Source organism: Oryx dammah, unplaced genomic scaffold (assembly GCF_014754425.2).
Source record: "Oryx dammah isolate SB20612 unplaced genomic scaffold, SCBI_Odam_1.1 HiC_scaffold_5, whole genome shotgun sequence".
Lineage (NCBI taxonomy): Eukaryota > Metazoa > Chordata > Mammalia > Artiodactyla > Bovidae > Oryx > Oryx dammah.
The window spans coordinates 87,143,380-87,161,304 of record NW_024070189.1 but is presented as its reverse complement, the minus strand read 5'-3'; the positions used below and the strand labels follow the sequence as shown (position 1 = coordinate 87,161,304).

General features: G+C 56.1%; 1 protein-coding gene across 4 annotated transcripts in view; it reads left to right on the top strand.

Moving 5' to 3' along the window:
• The first annotated feature begins 332 nt into the window (after window positions 1-332).
• ACSL6 (acyl-CoA synthetase long chain family member 6) overlaps window positions 333-17,925 on the top strand; it is a 63,675-nt gene continuing 46,082 nt past the window's right edge. The window contains exon 1 of one of the 4 annotated variants that reach the window (XM_040241787.1): window positions 333-460. In XM_040241787.1, coding sequence (XP_040097721.1) covers window positions 412-460 — 49 coding nt within the window. In that variant the 5' untranslated portion in view covers window positions 333-411. Of the gene's footprint in view, window positions 461-10,739; window positions 11,152-17,925 lie in introns of those variants that run through there. The other 3 variants (XM_040241788.1, XM_040241790.1, XM_040241789.1) reach the window with 3 other exon arrangements.

The window sequence follows — 17,925 nt, the reverse complement described above, 5'->3', positions numbered from 1 at the left end:
GTCACCGCCCCGCGCGCGTCGCCCGTGCGCCCCTCTCCTGCCCGTTTCCCCAGAACGCCGAGTCCTGACGTTGGGCTGGGGTGGAGAGGGCCGGTCGACTCTGCAGCCTGGCCCCTCCCCCGCCCGGGGACTCGGCGGTTCCGACGCGGGTGTGAGCGCACGGGGCGCCCGGCCCTGGCCCGCCGCGGAACTGGCTGCGAGCGCCAGTGCAGAGCGCGCTCCCGGCCCTCCCCCTCCCGCCGAGACGCCGCAGCCGCGCGGGAAGGCGGGGCGCTGCGGAGCCGAGGGGCGGGGGCTAAAAATACCCGGCGGCGGCGGCGGCGGCGGCGGCGGCGGCGCGGCGACTGCTGGGGCTGCGGGGCTGCGGGCCGGGGAGGCCGTGCGGGGCCAGGCTGGGTCCCGCTGACCGATATGCTGACCTTCTTCCTCTTGTCGGGGGGCTCCCTCTGGCTGTTCTCGGGTGAGTCCCTCCATCCCCGTCCTCGTCCGTGACCCGCATCCCCAGCACACTGTGGGATCTTGGTCCTGGGTTGGCTGAGCCCCCAGCCCCGGCTCCTGAGCCATCCTTTAGGACTCCGCTGGGTCGCCCAGGTCTCCCCCTTCCAAATTCTGGCGGGCTCCGGGCCGCGTTTGGGAAGCAGCTGTGTCAGTAAAAATGAGGGACCTTGCTCACTGCGACCCCACAACAACCTCGTCTTTGCGACCCCACAACTTCCCTCTAGTTCTCGTGGCCTCCCCCCACCCCCACCCCCCATATGGCGAGGACCATCCGCTGAGCAGACTAGGCCTGAGCCCAGTCATCCCCCAAGACCAAGTCCAGGGACAGGCAGTTTATCCTGTTCATCTCCGGAGTCCAGAAATGGAGGGTGTTGGGCCCTGAGGTCCCACAGCAGGTCAAGGACACGACCCAGACTGACCTGGGGTGTCCCAATCCTGGTTGAGAGGGTCTCCTCACAACCCCTCCCTGCCCACCTTTGACCCTCTGTAAAGCAGGGTTCACCTGGCTCCTCAGCTATGCCCAGGGCTTGTGTCCCCACTGTGCCAGCCCACAACCTCTCCCCCTCACAGGGGTCAGCCTCTTACCTCTGCATCCTCTCAAGAAACTTTGAGGACCCCCCTAAGTCCCTGCCCAACACTCTTCCTCCCCTACACAGAACCTGGGCTCTCACCCAGGACCCATTCATCCACCAGTTTTCTTGCCTGCATCAGTCAGTCCTCTATGAGCTTTGATTTCCTCTAGGTTATGATACCACTAAAGGGTCTCCACCTACCTGCTTGTACAAATTCAGCATAATAATGTATGTGCTGTGCTTGAACCTTAAACTGGCTTTAAGCTGACCTAGCCCAGAGCAAATGCTTTGTGAAATAGTTTTATTGTTATTTCACATTCAAACAGCAGTATCAGAGGAAGTAGTAAGGTTCTTTCTGAGCAGAAGGAGAGGAAGTCGACCCTTTTGAAATTCTTAACTGAAACTTTGCCTATTATTTAATATCCTCGGCAAATCCTAGGAGGTTGGTGATGCTGGGTTTTTTTTTTTTTAACTGAGGTTCAGAGGTTAATGACTCTCCAGTGTCACGTGGATAATATCTGAAAGATTAGGGCTTGATCTGAAGTTTTAATTAATCCATTGTTGCTAAGTGCTTCGTGGCATCAGGCTTGAACCGGAGGGTTGGTGGGCATCCCCTGCCACCATTGCCCTGTGTCAGGCCACAGGGGCAGCTCCCCTGAGCTGGGGAGAGAGTGAGGCCTCCCTAATCCCCTCAGCTCCCTAAGCTCCTTCTGTCTGCCGGGTCTGAGGACAAGCCAGGCAGGGCCCTCTGGGTCTGATGTGCGCATCCAGCAGACGGGGTTGGAGCTAGAGCTAGGGTTAGGATCAGAGAGCCGGAGGCATCAAAATAACGATGGCGATAGTAGCAGCCTCTGCTTACTGTGTGGATGATGCTCTCGGAGCCCTTTCCCTGTGTGAGAACCCCGTCGCCCTACCCTTAGGAGACTCCATCACCACCACCACCAACAACAACCCCCCGGCCACAAGTCCAAGGGTAGCTCTCTGGAGCCTTGGTCTTCTGTGGCTACAGGGAGGTGCCTGAGAACTGCAGGAGTCATCAGCAGCCTCTGAGGAAAAAAAATCCTTTCAGTGCAAGATGCTCATCTGAAAGTGGGATTCAGCCAACACTAACTCAAACTGGCCTTCAGTCCTGCTTTGGTGCAGAGTGTTTCGCAAAGCAATCAGGTGCCGCCTAGGGTGGGGAAACCGCCTCGCTGAAGGGCTTTTGAGGGGCCTTGGAATGTCAAGCAGGGAGGCTCTTGGTACAGGGGGACAGCTGCTTCCCTAGAGGCCAGATTTCTCAATGAGTGCAGGAAATTTCTCAAAAGATGCCACAGTTGGTGTAAGTGTGAAACACTGAGGCTGGTGTGTGGCTCTCACTTCAGCCACACGTCATGGCATGTCCCAGATCATGTCTGCCTTCCTTGGGACTCTGCCTGGACCCAGCCTTTCTCTGAGGGCAGGGAGGACACCTGGGCTAACACTGAGAACACATTCTGATCCCATGGCAGCTACCAGAATCCTTTGGCTCAGCTGGGGCTAGGAGAGGGCCCCCCTGAAGTGATAGTATGTAGAGTGATGTGCCGTTTACCACCTAGTCTGGCCCTACAGAGACAAGGGAAGGATAAAGGAGAACCACCTGGAGGAGGAACTCCCTATCTGGGGGAAGCAACCATGTGCTCTGAGCCTTGGGAGAGCAACGGCTATACTGAGGCCAACCCACATCCCACCTGTGTGTCGAGTAATAAACAAGAAAACAAAATAGACCCAGTGTGGTGAGTCAGATGCCGTGCCTGGCCCAGGAAAACATGGTCTCAGTGCTGTGAGCACTCAGAGGACTTTGAGAACAATGGATTGGCACTTCTGCCTGCCAAATGGCACCCTTGTACAGAATAGAAAGAGGCTCCCCTCTGGGTGGATGAACTTCTAGGCTGATGCAACCCTGTGTCCTTCTACAGGATCCAGTCTGCGCACCCATATACCCGACCACCGGTGACGTCTGAGTGGGCTTCTGCAGCATACAGGGGTGTTTGTCAGAGGCAGGTAGGCCAAACCCCAGGTGGAGAAAGTCAGGTCAGCAAAGATGTGCAGGAAGAACTGTGATGGGAGATGGGTCTTTTAGGGTCTTTTGCCCGAGTATTGTGGGTTGTCAGAGGGGATGGAGTCTGGATGGGAGGGGGTTCTAGAGAAGAGGGTTTTATTTCTGGGGCAGAAAAGCCCTTGATTTACCTGCAGTGGCCAGGCTGAGCCAGCAGGAGGAGAGTGGAGGCTGGGAGAGCAGTGGGGAGCTGTTGCGATACTATGGATGAGAGTAAGTCTGGCCAAAGATGGCCCGGCTGGGGCTAGGTTCCCGGAAGAGGAGTGGTAGCAGAGACTGGTGTGGCAGCAGTCTGGCTGTGGGTGTCCAAGGCAGGGGCAGTCTTGCCCAGCCTGGCTCAGCTCAGCCCAATCAGATTCTCCCTCCATCTCTGCTCCCATTAGGGTAGAGGACTGCTGTGAGGTCTGGGGCCGTCCCAGGGGGCCCAGGACAGCAGCCAGGCAGTGGACAGACAGTGGACTCCGGGCAGAACATCGAGGGCAGACCTCACAAAGGAAGGCCTGGATTTGCATGTGGCCACCTCTGTGCGGGAGAATTCTGACCTTAGTGCCCTCTCTCGCTCCCCAGCCCATGGTGGGGTAGGGGGGTCCTCCCGCTGAGAGCACGCTGACACCAGGGGGCAGCAGAACCCAGCCACTCTGCTCGCTGACTGGTTTTCTGTCCCTTGAGATTACAAGGGCTCTTGGGTTGACCTTCAGAAGGCCAAATCTGGCTCAGCTACAGCCCTAGATGGGATCCAGGGTTGTCCCCCCCAACACAGCAAGCAGGATAAGTGAGCATGAGGCTCTGACTTTTTTGCAAAAAGAGGCTGAAGTTGCAGACATTTGTGTAACAGGAGCTGCAATGTGTAGTTAGCGAGTGCCTGGCATATAGTAGGCACTCAAAACATTCACTGAATGAAGTACTGTTGGGGAGAAGCAGTGTTCTCATGGCAGAAGTGTTGTTGCAAACGTGCTGACTTGACTCCTGTTTTCTTGAGCATATATTATGTGTCCAGCACCATGTTCTAACAGTCCACAAGCTATCGTTTAATTTCACCCATGACACTGTGGTGCTGTTAGCCCCCTTTAGCAGATGCGGCAGCAAGACACAAGGAGGTTCAGTGGTGAAGCCACCCCTGAGAGCTGTGAGTCAGACCACATTCTCAGACTGTAGGCCACAGAGGGACCTGGAGGATGGGAAAGAACCCAGGCCCCTCCAGCAGGCTGGTTGGTGGCCACAGACAAGGGAGCAATCCTTGGACGGGGAGTGTTTAAGGAGAAGACAGGTGTAAAGAGCAAAGAGCAGGGGCTGGCCCATAGGGAAAGGCTAACTAAATGTTAGCTAAAGTTAGAACACCTTGAGCTAAGCCTTCCTCAAAGGAGATGCAAGACTCTGACATGCCAAAAGGGAGTAGGGAAAGAACAGACATTCCAGGCAGAAGGATCCATGAGAGAAAAGACTGAGAAGACAGTTGAATGAGAGCTTGGCACAGTCTCTACTCAGCCAGTGAAGTCTCCGGGGCTGGGCTCTTCAGGCCTAGGAGGCCAGGCAGGAGAGGCTTTATTCTGTGTGGTAGCTGTATCAAGGGGATATGGCCAAAACTGAGCATGTGGATGACCAAGGTGAATTGTCCCTGCACCCTTCAAGCCACAGGCATCTCCTGGGGGCACAGCTTCCACTACACTACAGTCTTTGGCCTCCTACGTGATCTCCTGAGGGCAGAGCCAGGGTGTCTCCTGCCTGTGCCCCAAGCTAGGGCCAGTACACAGTGTGTGTCAGTGTTGATTGCATAAGTGAATGATAAGAAAAATTCCTGAGAACAATTTATCTTAATAATGATGTGCTTTATAATCTTTTGTCTCAACACGCATCCACTGACTGACAGCAGACCTTGAATGTGCTCCTGCTGGGCGCCAGGCGCTCTGCCTAGCTGCGGGATGTCGTCAATATGGGGGAAGTCCTAGGGGAAAGCAGATGTGAGCCCCTTGCAGCCAGAGCCGTAGCAGCCCTCACTGGAGAGCTCAGAACAGAAAGAGGTGCTCCAGAAGTGAGTTCACGAATGAGTGAATGGCTGCACTTACAGCTGCAGGGTGATGGGTTTTGTGGTTGGTAGTCTTCTCTGAGGACGAGATCCTATCATTTCCGTAGAGCTCCAAGTTTCCAGTCTCCCAGTAGGCTGGGAACTCACTCTGGCCAAGCAGAGCTGAAAGGAGGCCCCAGCCCCGGTCCTCAGCTCACTGGAGGATCTCGTCTGATGGCCCCATGCCCTGTGTTGGCCTGGTCAGAGTCCCCACCAACCACTCATTGAGCCCTAGGAGGGCAGCATTGTGACTGAGGTGCTGTTTTGGGCCTTTGGGGTTGGCCTTCAGGTTAGGCCCAGAGGTGGTGCCACATAATTGCTCAGTTGCTCTGGGATCCTGTGGTTGGTGTGGTCATTCTCTGACCTAGCTGCTTGGTGTGGTTTCCTGATTCATGTGAGGCTTGGGGGTCCATGACAGGCAGAAGTAGGAAGATGGGAAATGGCCTGGGACAAATGTGAGCCAAACCAAGCTATCTGTTCAGAAGTTCAGTCTGTAATCTCAGAGCCTGAAAGATTTCAGACCCCAAGAAGTCCCATCTGTACCCATTCACCAGCTCTTCCTGGAGATACTCTCCTCTCCTGACAGCTACTCCAGGGAGTAGGGGTGCTTGGGGGTGGCCATGGAGAGTTAGAGGTGGCTGGCTTCTGATTTGTCATCTGCTCATTCAGGCCTGCATTCCAAGGTAACTGCCACCTGGGGCTTTAGAGCAGGAAGCCAGGACAGGATGGTGCCAATGAGGTAACAGTCGGCATCTGTTGCCAGATCCTGGGGTAAGCAAACCTGGGCTGGTATCTCTCAGGGCCAGGAATAGCTCTAGTGACTATGGCTGTTGGAGGAATGGAGAGAGAGGACAGGCTGTCCCGGGTTGAATGGGCAGCTCTGGGATAGTGCCCACCAATCGACACCAGGAACCCTGACCCACTCTCTATGTACCACCACAGTTTGGCCCACCAGCACAGGAGGTGGCTACCAGGATTAGCCCTTGGTAGCCCTGTTTTTCCCACTAGTGCATTTTCATTGTTTGATTTGATTTTTGTTTTCTCTAGATTGTTCTCGTGGCCAAGAATCCCCAGTGGGGTTCCTCCTGACCACTGACCCTTCCCCCAGCTTTGGCTATAAACCATTCTGGGGACTGACTGCGGGTCCTGCCACATGGACAGGAGGGCTATGGGGTTGGGGGGCGGACAGTAAGGTCAGCCAGAGATTGGACAGCATGGCCAGCTGGAGCCACACAGCAGGGACAGTCAGAGATGGGGATGGAAAGGTAGTCAGAGCTGGGACAGAGAACGCAGCAAGATGGAATGTGGGCCAGCCAGTGAGACTGGAGAGTAAGGTTGACCTGAGGGTGGATGGTGAGGGCCTAGAGGTCAGTAAGAGGAAAGCAGGTGTCCACATGGAGAAGGGGGCCTCCGAGAGGACCTATCCAGGCCTGCCGTGACCCCTTGGCTGTGGAAGGGGTGGTGCTCTGGCCATTCTTCTGCGTGAAGCCAGCTTTACCCCAGGATGCTGGAGAACGTACCTTCCAGCAGGTGTGCTGGGGGTGCTTCTCTGGGGGACACCACCGACTCACCTGCACTCAGCCCCCGCTTGGCCTGCCGGCTGCCTCCTCCTCAGCCTGGCTCTGCCTGGAGTGGTGCAGAGAAAGGGCAGGCGCCTTTCCCTTGGCCCAGTGGGCTGTTGGGAGGTTTGGGGATATGTGTCCCTGATCCCCTTGCCACAGGTCAGGCAGCAGGGAAGGCTGTGACCTGTGAAGCCCCCCTTTTCCATCTGGATTGAAGTTTCGTTTCTCTTCCTCCCCTACTTCCTGCTTCTCCCCAGTGGGGCAGCCCCGTGAACTCTCTCAGGGTTTCTTGGGCATGGTGTATGCTCCCAGCTGACAGCAGGAGGAGGGTGACCAAGGAGGGTGGATGGTCATCGGAGATGGGCCTTCTCTCTGGGCTAAGAGGCAGACGAGGCCTGTTTGCCTGGGGTTGAGGATGCCTGTGGAACACCCACAAGCCCTCCTCTCGGCTCCGAATCAGCTCCGAGGTGGTTTTGCCCTAGACTCCCTCTCAGGCTAAATGGTCATGTGTGTGTTTGAGATCTTGCTGTATCATTGTCACCTGTCGATGGGCGTCTGTGCAGCATCCGTGCTGCGTAGCTTACAGGGTTTGTGCCGGCCACATAGGTTAGCCTCTGCTGTGGGTCCTGTCTCTAGGTGGAAGCCCAGGGTGTGCGCTGTTTTGTGCCTGGCTTCTTCACTCAGTGTCATCCACTGCAGAGGAAATCTGCGACCACATGTTGCACACAAGGTGGAGGCTGAAGGCAGTACTGAGAGTTTTTCAAGTTAAACGACTGCCCTCTATTCTGGGATGATGTTCTTCCATCTGTCTCGTAATAAAATATGGTGGGAATCTGGTTGGGGTTTTGTTTTGTTGTCGATATATTCCTTTACAAACACGCAGATAGATACAGATACTTGTGCCATGGTTAATGGACAGCTCCTGGTTGTCAGACAAGCAGCTCTGAGAGTCTGAACAAGGGTGAGGTCTGACCTTGTAGTGGAGCTCTGTGGAAGATGGGGTCCCAGCTCTGGAGCATGATTGTGCACGTTGGGCTCTGGGTTACGACCCCACCCACAGCCCAGGGGTGCTTGTGGCAGCAGGCAGGGGTACCTGAGACCCCCATTCTTAACGGTCTTCTCTGTGCACTGCAAGGGCTCTTGCTTACTGTCACATATTTCTTCCCATTTCTTTCTCCGCATTTCGCATCAACTCCATGAGAATTACTGAAGTTCCCTCGTACCAAAAGGTTGCTTCCTGAGGCCCAGTCATGACTATTTCTGAGAAGGACATACAGCCAGAGCCTCAGAATGGGCCGATCCCATCTCTTGGCCCTGCCTTCCCTGACCTGACGCAGTGATTTTCTAAGCAGCCACAGGGGCCTTCAGCTCCCTCTGGAGCGCTGGGGGGTTCAGTGAGAATCCAGGTGAGGACTCCTCAGTGGGTCAGTGTGAACAACGTCTGTTAGCCTCCCTGGGCCAGCCAGGACCTGGTTTAGCTTTGGTCTGAAAGAGATTTTTGTTTTCTGGTGAGAACAGCCCCAGTTTGGCCAAGCGCCATAGGCAGCGGTAGGAATACAAACCCTTTCATGTGACAGACCCAAGTAGAGAGGTGCAGGCCTGCCAGCAGCAGGCCCTCCCCTGCTGCAGCTCCTCCGGAGGCAGTGATTTGCATATTCCCCATTCATCCTGGCCTTGAAAAGGAGGCCTGAGTTCTCAGTCCTCCCTGACCAGCAGTGGGCTGGGCTGCCTTAACTCTGTGGACGCCACCAGCTCTCCCCAGCCAACAACATGTCTTGGTGACTGGAGGGCAGTGGAAGTCAGTCGCCTCTCCATGGCCCTGAGTCACTCCAGAGGGGACGATTCAGGAGGTGGCAGGGTCCCGCTGACCAGCACAGACTTTGTGCTGAATTGAGCTAGATTCAGATTTGTTTCTTCTTGTACAGTTCTCAAGAGGAACTTGGTGAAAAAATGAGGAAGCCAGGAAATTAAGCTGTTTATCAGAGTCCCAGAAAACTTTAACCAAAAGCAGAACTCCCTTTTCGCTGCTCGTTGTCATTCCTGTGAAATAAACCGTGACCCGGGAAACGGTGGGTATAGGTGCCTCGTGTGACCCGGGAAACGGTGGGTATAGGTGCCTCGTTGGCTCCTGGCCGTGGTAGTGGTCCCTCTGGCTGGGATCTGGAGGCATGGCTTGCCTGGGACACTCTGGCATCCTCAAACCCCGCGGTTATAGGTTGGGTGAGCTGGTGGACACCATCGGCCTGTGGCTAATGTATAAGGCACAGGGTGATGTATAGTGCAGACCATAGGCTTTTGCCCTGAGCAGCCACGTGCCGTCTTCTCAGCCTCGGTGCCTCCTCCCCAGAAGTCCCTGCACATTACAGGCCTCTTTCTGGGACTCTGTTGCCGTCTCAGAACTCTCCTTCCCACCTTGCTCCTAATCTCTTGCTCCCTGTCCCTGACCGAGGATGTATTTTAGGTTCTGTCTTGTGACTCTCACCCCAAGCAGGATGTCTCCAAGCTGCTCCTGAGTGAACAGGTGGGGAAGCGAGTCCACTGCTCTCTTGCTCCCCTCACCTCAGTGACCCCAACCACCTCTTAACAGGACCCTCATACCGCCTCCGAGGAACTTCCTGGAGCTGGAGGGAGTCACATCCTGTCCCACCTGTAACCCTGGCCACGGGCGGTTGAGCTCTGTCAGCAGGACAGCATGGCCCTGCCAGGAGCAGCCTGCGTTCTCTTTCTGAGCTTGGACCTGTAGGGTTTGCCGTGTGCGCTCACTTGGGGATCGCTGCTCCCAAGGCCAGGCAGGGCCCTGGTAGCCCTAACCTGGGCGGGCGGGGCAGGGAAAGGATCATGTTGCAGCCACAGGACTTGGCTGCCTGCACAGTGGGGCCTGGCCAGGGTGTAGCCTCTGCCTGTGTGGCACTCATGGCCCTCGCCACTTTCCCTGCCTGCCGCCCCCCGCCGGAACTGGTGTGGAAGGAAGGACGGTGAGGCCCGAGGCTCAGGCAACCTGTCAGTCGAAGTCATCGTCCGCTGGAAATACTGCTGAAGGGAACATTGCCATTGTCTTAACATCTGCTGCCCCTCCTCATTCTGAGAATTTTTGTCCGGCCTGATTTGTGGTGAGGACAACTTTTATCTCAGAGCTCGTAAAAGACACTGTGTTTCTCTTTGCTCCTCTGCGCTCAAGGCTATTTGTATTTTTAAGTGTCTGATTAACTATTGTTTGAACCTGGCTTCCCGGTATGGCTGTCAGGAATGCGAGCCCATGTTCCCTGACCAGGGCTTAGGGTGAGTGAGATTCCTGAGAGGTGCTGGGCTGAGGATGGGGGGGCAGAAGGTGATGCAGGCCGCCTCCAAGTGAACTGCTGAACGGAAGCCTGTCCGAGGCGGGTTCAGGCTATTGAGACAGGGGCCCTGTGCAGCGGTCGGGCACAGCCAACCTTTAGTTAGGCCTTTCTACATCAGGAGTGAGTTGAACCTTCAGAACTACACTCAGGCTCCTCAGGGAGGTTCGGCAGGTGAGCCACTCTGTAACCCAGCAACCCTGAATCCTGGGCCTATCTCTCGTGGGGGATAGTGCAGTGGGCCTCACCTAGCAATTCCCAGCTTGGGGAGGCCCTCGGCCCTGTGTCTGCCCCAGTCGTCTGTGGTCCTGTGAGTCTAATTAAAACCCAGGAGGAAGGCGGCCCCTCTCTCAGCACAGAGCTTGAATGCCTGTGTGGACGGGGAGGGTGCCAGGCTGGGGGAGAGTTGTTGTGTCTTCGTCTCAACAGACCAGGCCACCCAGGTGGGATGGAGAGGTTTGTGCTTCTCTTGACCTGGCTCCTGGGCCACGTGCTTTCTGGGGCAGCACTGCTGGGTCAGGACTCCCCGCCTCTGGCACCCTGTGTGGTTTTCTGTCAGCCAGGACCGGGGTTATGTCCACTGAACTTTCTGCCCCAGAAGCTACCCTGAGAAGCATCGAAGGAGGCTTTCACCTTAAAGATATCTCTGAAAATGTGCATAGATAAGTAAGGGTCCCCCCCAGGAAAGAAGAGAAAAGGGCTTTGGGGGCTAGGGGTGGTTCCTCAGGCATTTGTACATTTTAGAGCTCCCTGCAGGTGGGGTTGCCAGAGGCTGGGGCCTGGGAGCCCAAACAGGCTTGTGCCAGGTTCCAGGTAAGGGCTGCTGAGGCAGGAAGCTCTCCACGCAGCCCTTCCCCCAATGGTGGGGCCAGCTGGGGAAGCCGAATCAGCTCCAGGGAAGGTGTTGCAAGGCCCGCAGGCACTAGAGTTTCCAGGCAGGCTGAGCCCATAGCTCTCAGGAGGGAGCTCAGAGTGCTGTGCTGCGACCTGAGGAGGTGGACTTGGTTGGGAAGGCCCTGTTCTGGAAAATTCGGAAGCACCGAGTGTGAGTAGGGCTTGAGGGTGGTGCGGTGGGTTCTCTGGGCCAGACCTGCCTTTTACTGTCCAGCAGTGGCCCTGTCACATCTTGGCTTGGGAAGGAAGAGTGAAAAAGGCTGTAGCTGATCCCCGCCCCCACTCCTTCCCCTGTAAGAAAATTTGGAGGATTGAGGCCCTGCACGTCCTGGGACTTCCCTGTCCCAGGCTGCCTGCCAGAGGCGTTGAGGGAGTTTCGGGGCTCAGCTTTGGTTTCAGCAGGCCAAGGTGTGGATGATGGCTCCAGGGTGGCCACTCACCCCTCCTCTGCCCCCCACCCCCCACCAGCAAACTGGGAAAGCATCTCAGGGCAGGCCTTGAGAAGGGGCTGGTGTGCTGCTGGGCTGGGGTCTCGCAGGGAAGCTCGGCCATTATCTTTTACCTGCCAATACTGGTATTTGGTCTGGAGTGTCCCCACTGCCCAGAATGTCTCTAAGCAAATGTTTTTTCTGGGACTGTGCCTAATCTCTTTCCTCTCCCCCAAGTAGACTGGGTGTGACCTGGTGGGGGTGGAGGCAGCCCCTGGAAGGAGCTGGAGGAGATTCCTGGGCAATGGTGCAGGCTTCCCTCTGCCAGGAGAGCTGGCATCCCCTCCCCCACTCCCACTGTTTCCCACCGCCTCCACCGCTCCTGCTGCCTGCAGGCCCCCAGCCCATGGCTGAGGGCCTGGCTACAGATAGATGTGTAAGAAGACTTGTCCTTAAGCAACCCTTCTGACAAACTGCTCTCTAGAACTGAAGACAGGGTGGAGGTGGGGAGAAGCAGAGGGGTATAATCTGAGGCTCTTGGCAACCTGGCAGAGTGGGGGTTAAGGCTGGGTTGCTTGCCTCTGAGCTGATCTGAGCCAGTGCTGCCCTGCATGCAGATTGGGGGTGGGGGGCAGCGGGGCCTTGAGGGGCCATCAGCTCCCCATAGAGCTGTTCTGCACCCCGTCCCCTACCAGACCCACTGCCACAGCTGCCAGGGAGCCTCTGCCACCACTCCTAGAGCTCCCACCACCAGCTGGCTTCTCAGGGCAGGCATTTGTTGCCATCAACTGTCCCCAGGAGGGCAGACTTGGGGCAGGGCCTTCACCACTTTTGTGTTTTGATCAAGCCCCACATACCCTTTATAAAGAGAGACTGGTACTGGCGGGACCAGCTCACTGCCTGCCCAGTGCCAGGAGCCTGCTGGAAAGGTAGGGTGTGAACGCATGTCCTTCTCCAGGTTGTCTTTGAGCCCTTTTGGTTGGCAGAGACAGAGTAATTGCTTGAGCTAGCTTCTGTCTATTGAATATTTCCCTTTCGATGCACCGGGCACTATAGTCTCTGTCCACGAGATTTTTTGAAAGAGGTACAGGGGTAAAGTGACTTGTCTGAGGTCATACAGCTATCAGTATGAGTCAGGACTTGGACCCAGTCAGTCCAGCACCAGAACTCTCCTATGGGCCTTTTCCCTGGCTTGTTTGCAGGAGCCCTGGACCCTAGGAATTTATAATTTTATTTCAGAGCCCTTCACTGGGAGTTAAGGAAGTCCTTTAATGATCTACTGGCTTGCCTTGTGCGTCCCCATTTCTGAAGCCCTCAGAGGTTTGCACAAACGCATTGCACGGATGCCCCCCCCCACCCCCGACCTGCCTCCAGGCAGATATAGAGGGAAGCCAATGTGTTTCTGAGAGGAAGGAAGAATCTGAGGATCATGGAGGGTCGCAGTACCAGGGTGCTGACTTCGAAGTTTTGTCCTCAGGTAGGAGGGAGCCAGGTAACGTTTTTGAGCATTGGCACGATTTGGTCATATTTGTGTATCAGGAACATAACTCTGGTGTCAGTGTAAACACTGCGCAGAGCAGGGTGGCCTGTGGGGAGACTGGTGTGGGAGTCTGGGCTGCACTTGGTGATGGCTGGACCAGACCAGGCCGGGGGGGAGGGGGAGGGTAGCAGGGTGGGAAGGAGTGGTCAGATTTGGAGATGTTTAGGAAGCAGTCCTGACAGAGCCATCTTCCCAGATCGTGAAAGTCTAGCGTGCTGGGGTGGGGTTCGGAAGCTGGACCAGCAGAGGGCTCTTGGAGTGGAGCCATGGGTTTGGGGGTCATCTGCACTGGAAATGGGCCCTGGGGCTCTGCCTCTGCCACCTTGAAGTCAGAATGCTTCCGACCAGGGTCCCCTTCCTCCTGCTCTCTCTCTTTCCTGGGTTTTAACAGCTGTGCCTCTCACTCCCCACCGTTCATGGGGGTGAGGAGGGGCCTGGTGCCACCACTTGGTATTCCGAACTGGAGAAGGAGGCATAGGGTATGCGGAAGGAGAGGAGGCTAGTTGATGCTGAGGGCTGGGAACCCTTGCCAGGTGAATATTTACAAACACAGCTGCTCTCTTGGCAACACCAACACCACCGCTGATTCCCTTAGCTGCTGTCCCCCTCCCCCACGCCCCCTACCCGTGCCCAATGCTGCTGCAACCACGAGAGCCTCCTGGGGACAGGGAATGAGGCACCAATGGCTCAGACCCCAGGGACCACCAAGCGCTACACCAGCTTGACAGAGAAGGAGCAGAGGTGAGAAGAGGCCAAGGCCATGTTAAGTAATGAGATGAGACCAGACTTCCAGGCCCCACCTCAAGCCAAAAGCCTGGTGACACAGGCTGGCTCTGAGGTCTGTGTCCTTAGAGGACCTGAATTTGCAGCTCTCCCCTCTGGTGGGTCCCGATCTGAAGCATTCGCAGGGCATGTGAAAGCACCCCTGACTATCTGAGGTTGGTGAGCATGCAGGAATGACATCCTCTGGTCGCTGCCCAGCCAGGAAGGGGCACAGGCCCAGCCTTAGCACTATAGGACCTGCAGTCACTTGAATTGCCTCCTTAGGGTGGGCACCTGAGTAGGAGCCTAGGGAGGAGTGCATGGCCAAACCCTTCTCCCACCACCCTCCAGCGTCCCAGGCAAGTGGGCTTCCTGGAAGGGAACCCAACCGTGGGAAAATGGCAAGTTCATAATGTGAGGCCAAGAGGGAGCCCCCCATAGTGTGTGCATGGTGACATGCAAGTGGCTGGCCTGGCTGGCTTGCTCCCTGCTTACAGGCTCTGGTGGCCATGTGCTGCCCCCTACCCACCCCTCGACCTGGACTTGGACTCTTCTGACCAGGTCTGAAGCTGGTTTTCTGTGGATTTGCATGCAGAATCGCTTTAGTTGTGTCCGACTGTTTGTGACTCTATGGACTTCAGCCTATCAGGCTCCTCTGTCCATGGGATTCTCCAGACAAGAATACTGGAGTGGGTTGCCATGCCCTCCTCCAGGGGATCTTCCCAACCCAGGGGTTGAAGCCACATCTCTTACATCTGCCTCCACTGGCAGGTGGATTCTTTACTGCCAGTGCCTCCTGGGAAGCCCTTTCTGTGGGTTCAGCACTGTCGCAAAGGAGAGCACGAGTTGTGGGTGTGGGCGGCACAGCGTAGGCCAGCGTTGTGCTGGCAGTGCATTGCAAGGCGGTGGTTTAGCGGCTGTGGTCATCTGGGGCTCAGGTCCTGGCTCCCCTGCTCACTTACTACATCTGTCAATGGCAGGTAACTTCTTCGGTGGAGTCTCTGTGTCTCCACCTCATAAGGAGTCATGAGGACCAAGGTGTGGAGGTGTGGACTCCTGGGTATACCAACATTTCAGGGAGTTTACGCAGGTTCTGTTTTTCCCTCTCCTGGGGTCTGTGGTGCTTTGGTGATGACTGAAAGCTCGGCACATCCAGGAAACCAGCCTCAGACTTGTGGCCCTGGACCTCGTACAAGGGTTCAAGGGCTCCAGACTTCTTTCCTGGGTATAATATTTAGTTTGCTAAGTGCTCCGTGGTCTCCCTCAGCTCCAGGCTTTGCATATTTGCTTCCCTCTGCTTGGGACACCTTTCCTCTTTATCCTTCAGTCTCGGCATCAGTGCTACTTCCTACAGGAAGTCTGCCCTGACTCTCTGGACCTGAGTTGGGCATCTTTTCTGGTGCCCTATGTCTGATCACAGCCCAAACTGCCCTCACAGCACTGTCCATTCCCTTTTGGATCTCCCTGATGAGACTGCGGGCAGGCCCACATCTGGCTTGGCCCTGTGCCCAGCACTGAACTAGATCAGAGTGGGGCCGTATGAGGGTCTGCTAGGTGAGTGGGTGGGTAGATGGGTAAATGAATGGATGGCTTAGTCATTCTTTTCTGTGCTCTGTGACAGCCCCAGCATTGCAACCGACGCCCACGTTTGGCTGCAGCCTGGGGCCTGCAAGGAACTGCCAAGGGCCAGAGACTGGTGGTAGTAAGGCATGTGTGTATGTGAATTGCTTAGTCGTGTCCGACTCTTTGCAACCCCATAGACCATAGCCCATCTGGCCCCTCTGTCCATGGGATTCTCCAGGCAAGAACACTGGAGGTAGTAAGGCATGCTTCCAGGGCTTTCTCTGAAACTTTTGGGACTGCATAGTTGAGCCCCAGGGCCGGAGAGGGACTTCTTGAGCCTTGGCTTCCCAGCCGATGGAGTCAATTGAGTCTGCTGCTATCATTCAGCTCTCAGAGCTCACCCAAGGAGCTAGCGGGCATATCTAGATTTTCCACTATGTAGTGAGTCATTTTTTATCTGATGGGCCTGGCTGTAACTTAGTCTCTTATTTGCAGCTTAAGGAAGTAAATATCCCAAGAAAGCCAACTGGCCTCCTGCCCAGGGTCCTCCCCAGAGCAGTTTTCCTTAGTGGATTTACCTTGGTCCATGGCCTGTCCTCTGCGTTGCTGACGCAGAACCTTAATTTCTCCAGTTTGCCAGCAGTTATTTGTTCCTGTGGGGTGGCCCCCAAACCTGATCCAACTCAAGCAGGCTGCTGGTAAAACTGGATTTCTAGCTCAGGGACTCAGTGAGGACGCTCTGGCTAGGTAGGGGCTCGCTCCTCTCACCCAGACCCTGTGTATGGTTGATGAGTATAACCTGGGCTCACACTGCCTGCTGTGCCATCCATAGAGCATAAACCCCTGTGGGTCCGCGTACCTGGTTTCGGACACTTGTGTCTAGTATGTTTCAGCTTGGGCTGAACAGCCTCCTTGTTCTGACAAGCATACTGCTAGCCATCTCTTTAGTCCCATCATGCCTCTAGCTACACCACACCCAGGATGAGGAGCTTTACGTGCGTGAGTGATACTGTCCCCATTTTAAAGATGGGGAAGGAGAGGTCCAGAGAAGTGAGGTGTGCTCAACCTAGCATAGCTCACAAGTGAAGGAGAAGGGACTTGAACTCTGGAGCTCTGCCCACTTCCTCTGCAGTGACTTTGCACAGCACTGACCTCATCTTTGGTATGGTGATGTTTAGCACAGATGCCATTTATTGGAATTTCAGCAGCTCTCTCCTCTCCTAGGGGTCAAGCATTTGCTATTTGGCTCATATCCTGTGGCTGCAGAGTAGCTGCTGTTGGCCTTTCTCATTCTTTCCCAAGAAGGGCAACAACAGTCATGCATCCAGAGATGGGGTGAAGGGCCAGTGCATGGCAGCCAGGAGCCCATACAGCCCTCACTGAGCTGGCAGACCGTAGGCGTCATACAGCACTCCTAGCTTTGGGCCCTCCAGGTGGGCAGTGACACAAGAAGGCCCCTGTGGGGGTCGAGCGCCCAACACCTGCCCACCCCTGCTGCCTTCCTCAGGCCTGGGCGGAGTGCAGACCCCGGAGCCCAGCCAGCCATGGGCGTGTCTTGCCAGCGTTACTTCACCTAGCAGTTAACAGGAGGGCCTGGTAGCGCTTGGGGGCTTCCCTTTTTGAACCAAATTAAGCCCCCAGTGATTGTCACAGAAAAGCCCCCACTGGCCACCTTAGGGCATCCTCCATGTGCCCCGAGTAGGCCCACAGTGTCCACTTGGACTGCATGCTTTATCCCATCAGGGCACCCTGACCACCATATGCAGTGTCACGAGGAGGGACCCAGCACGTTGCTGAACCCCTTCTCTCTGAGCCTTCATTCCTTTTCCTTCCCACCAGCTTAACTCTCGCTCCCCCTCTGTTGCCTCCTTTCTCCTCTGAACATTAGCAGATGGGGTCCCAGGGAGCACAGCACAGGGCCGTTGTTAATGGCGGGCCACCTCTTCCTCCCGCCATTGGCTTCTTGGTCCGTGGTGGTGCAGAGCCGCAGTGCGTAGTGGTCAGCAGTCCGGGGCTGGAGAGCCGGGTCTGCACCTCAGCCTGGCTGCTCTTGGGAGCACTGCCGTTTCTCAGAAAGTTGGCCCCAGTATCACCTCTGCCCCTGGCAGGCCTTTGGTTATAACTTCTCTTCAAGGAGAGCCCCCTGGTGGGCCTGAGGGGACTCTGCTGTGTGTCATGCACTGAACCCTCGCCTTCTGCTTCGCGCCCCTCACATCTGTCGGGGCTGCTCTGTGGACCCTGCCCCCTCGCCTTCTCTGTGTCCCTCAGGGTGAGAGCCGGGTGTTGGCAGCTTTGAGGTGGTGTGAAAGGCGTCTGCATCCTTTCACCCCGACTCCTCCTGGGCACGGTGCCAGGCACACCTGCTGCCCTTCCATCCAGTCCACACTGCGGGAGCAAGGATAAGCAAGATGCTGTGACCACACAGGAGAGGCAGTGCACCCAGGCGCTGGGGCTCCGGAGGCATTAACTCCAGAGCTGTCAGAGCACGCTCTACCGCTGGGAGATGCGGAAGCACATGTCAGGCGTGGCCCGGGGCCTGAGCATATGTTTCTCAGGAGAGCTGGGCTGGATGTCCGACTGTCCGGTATGGCTGCTAAGGGCTCTCTGGCCTGTCACCAAGAAGGGCCCTTCC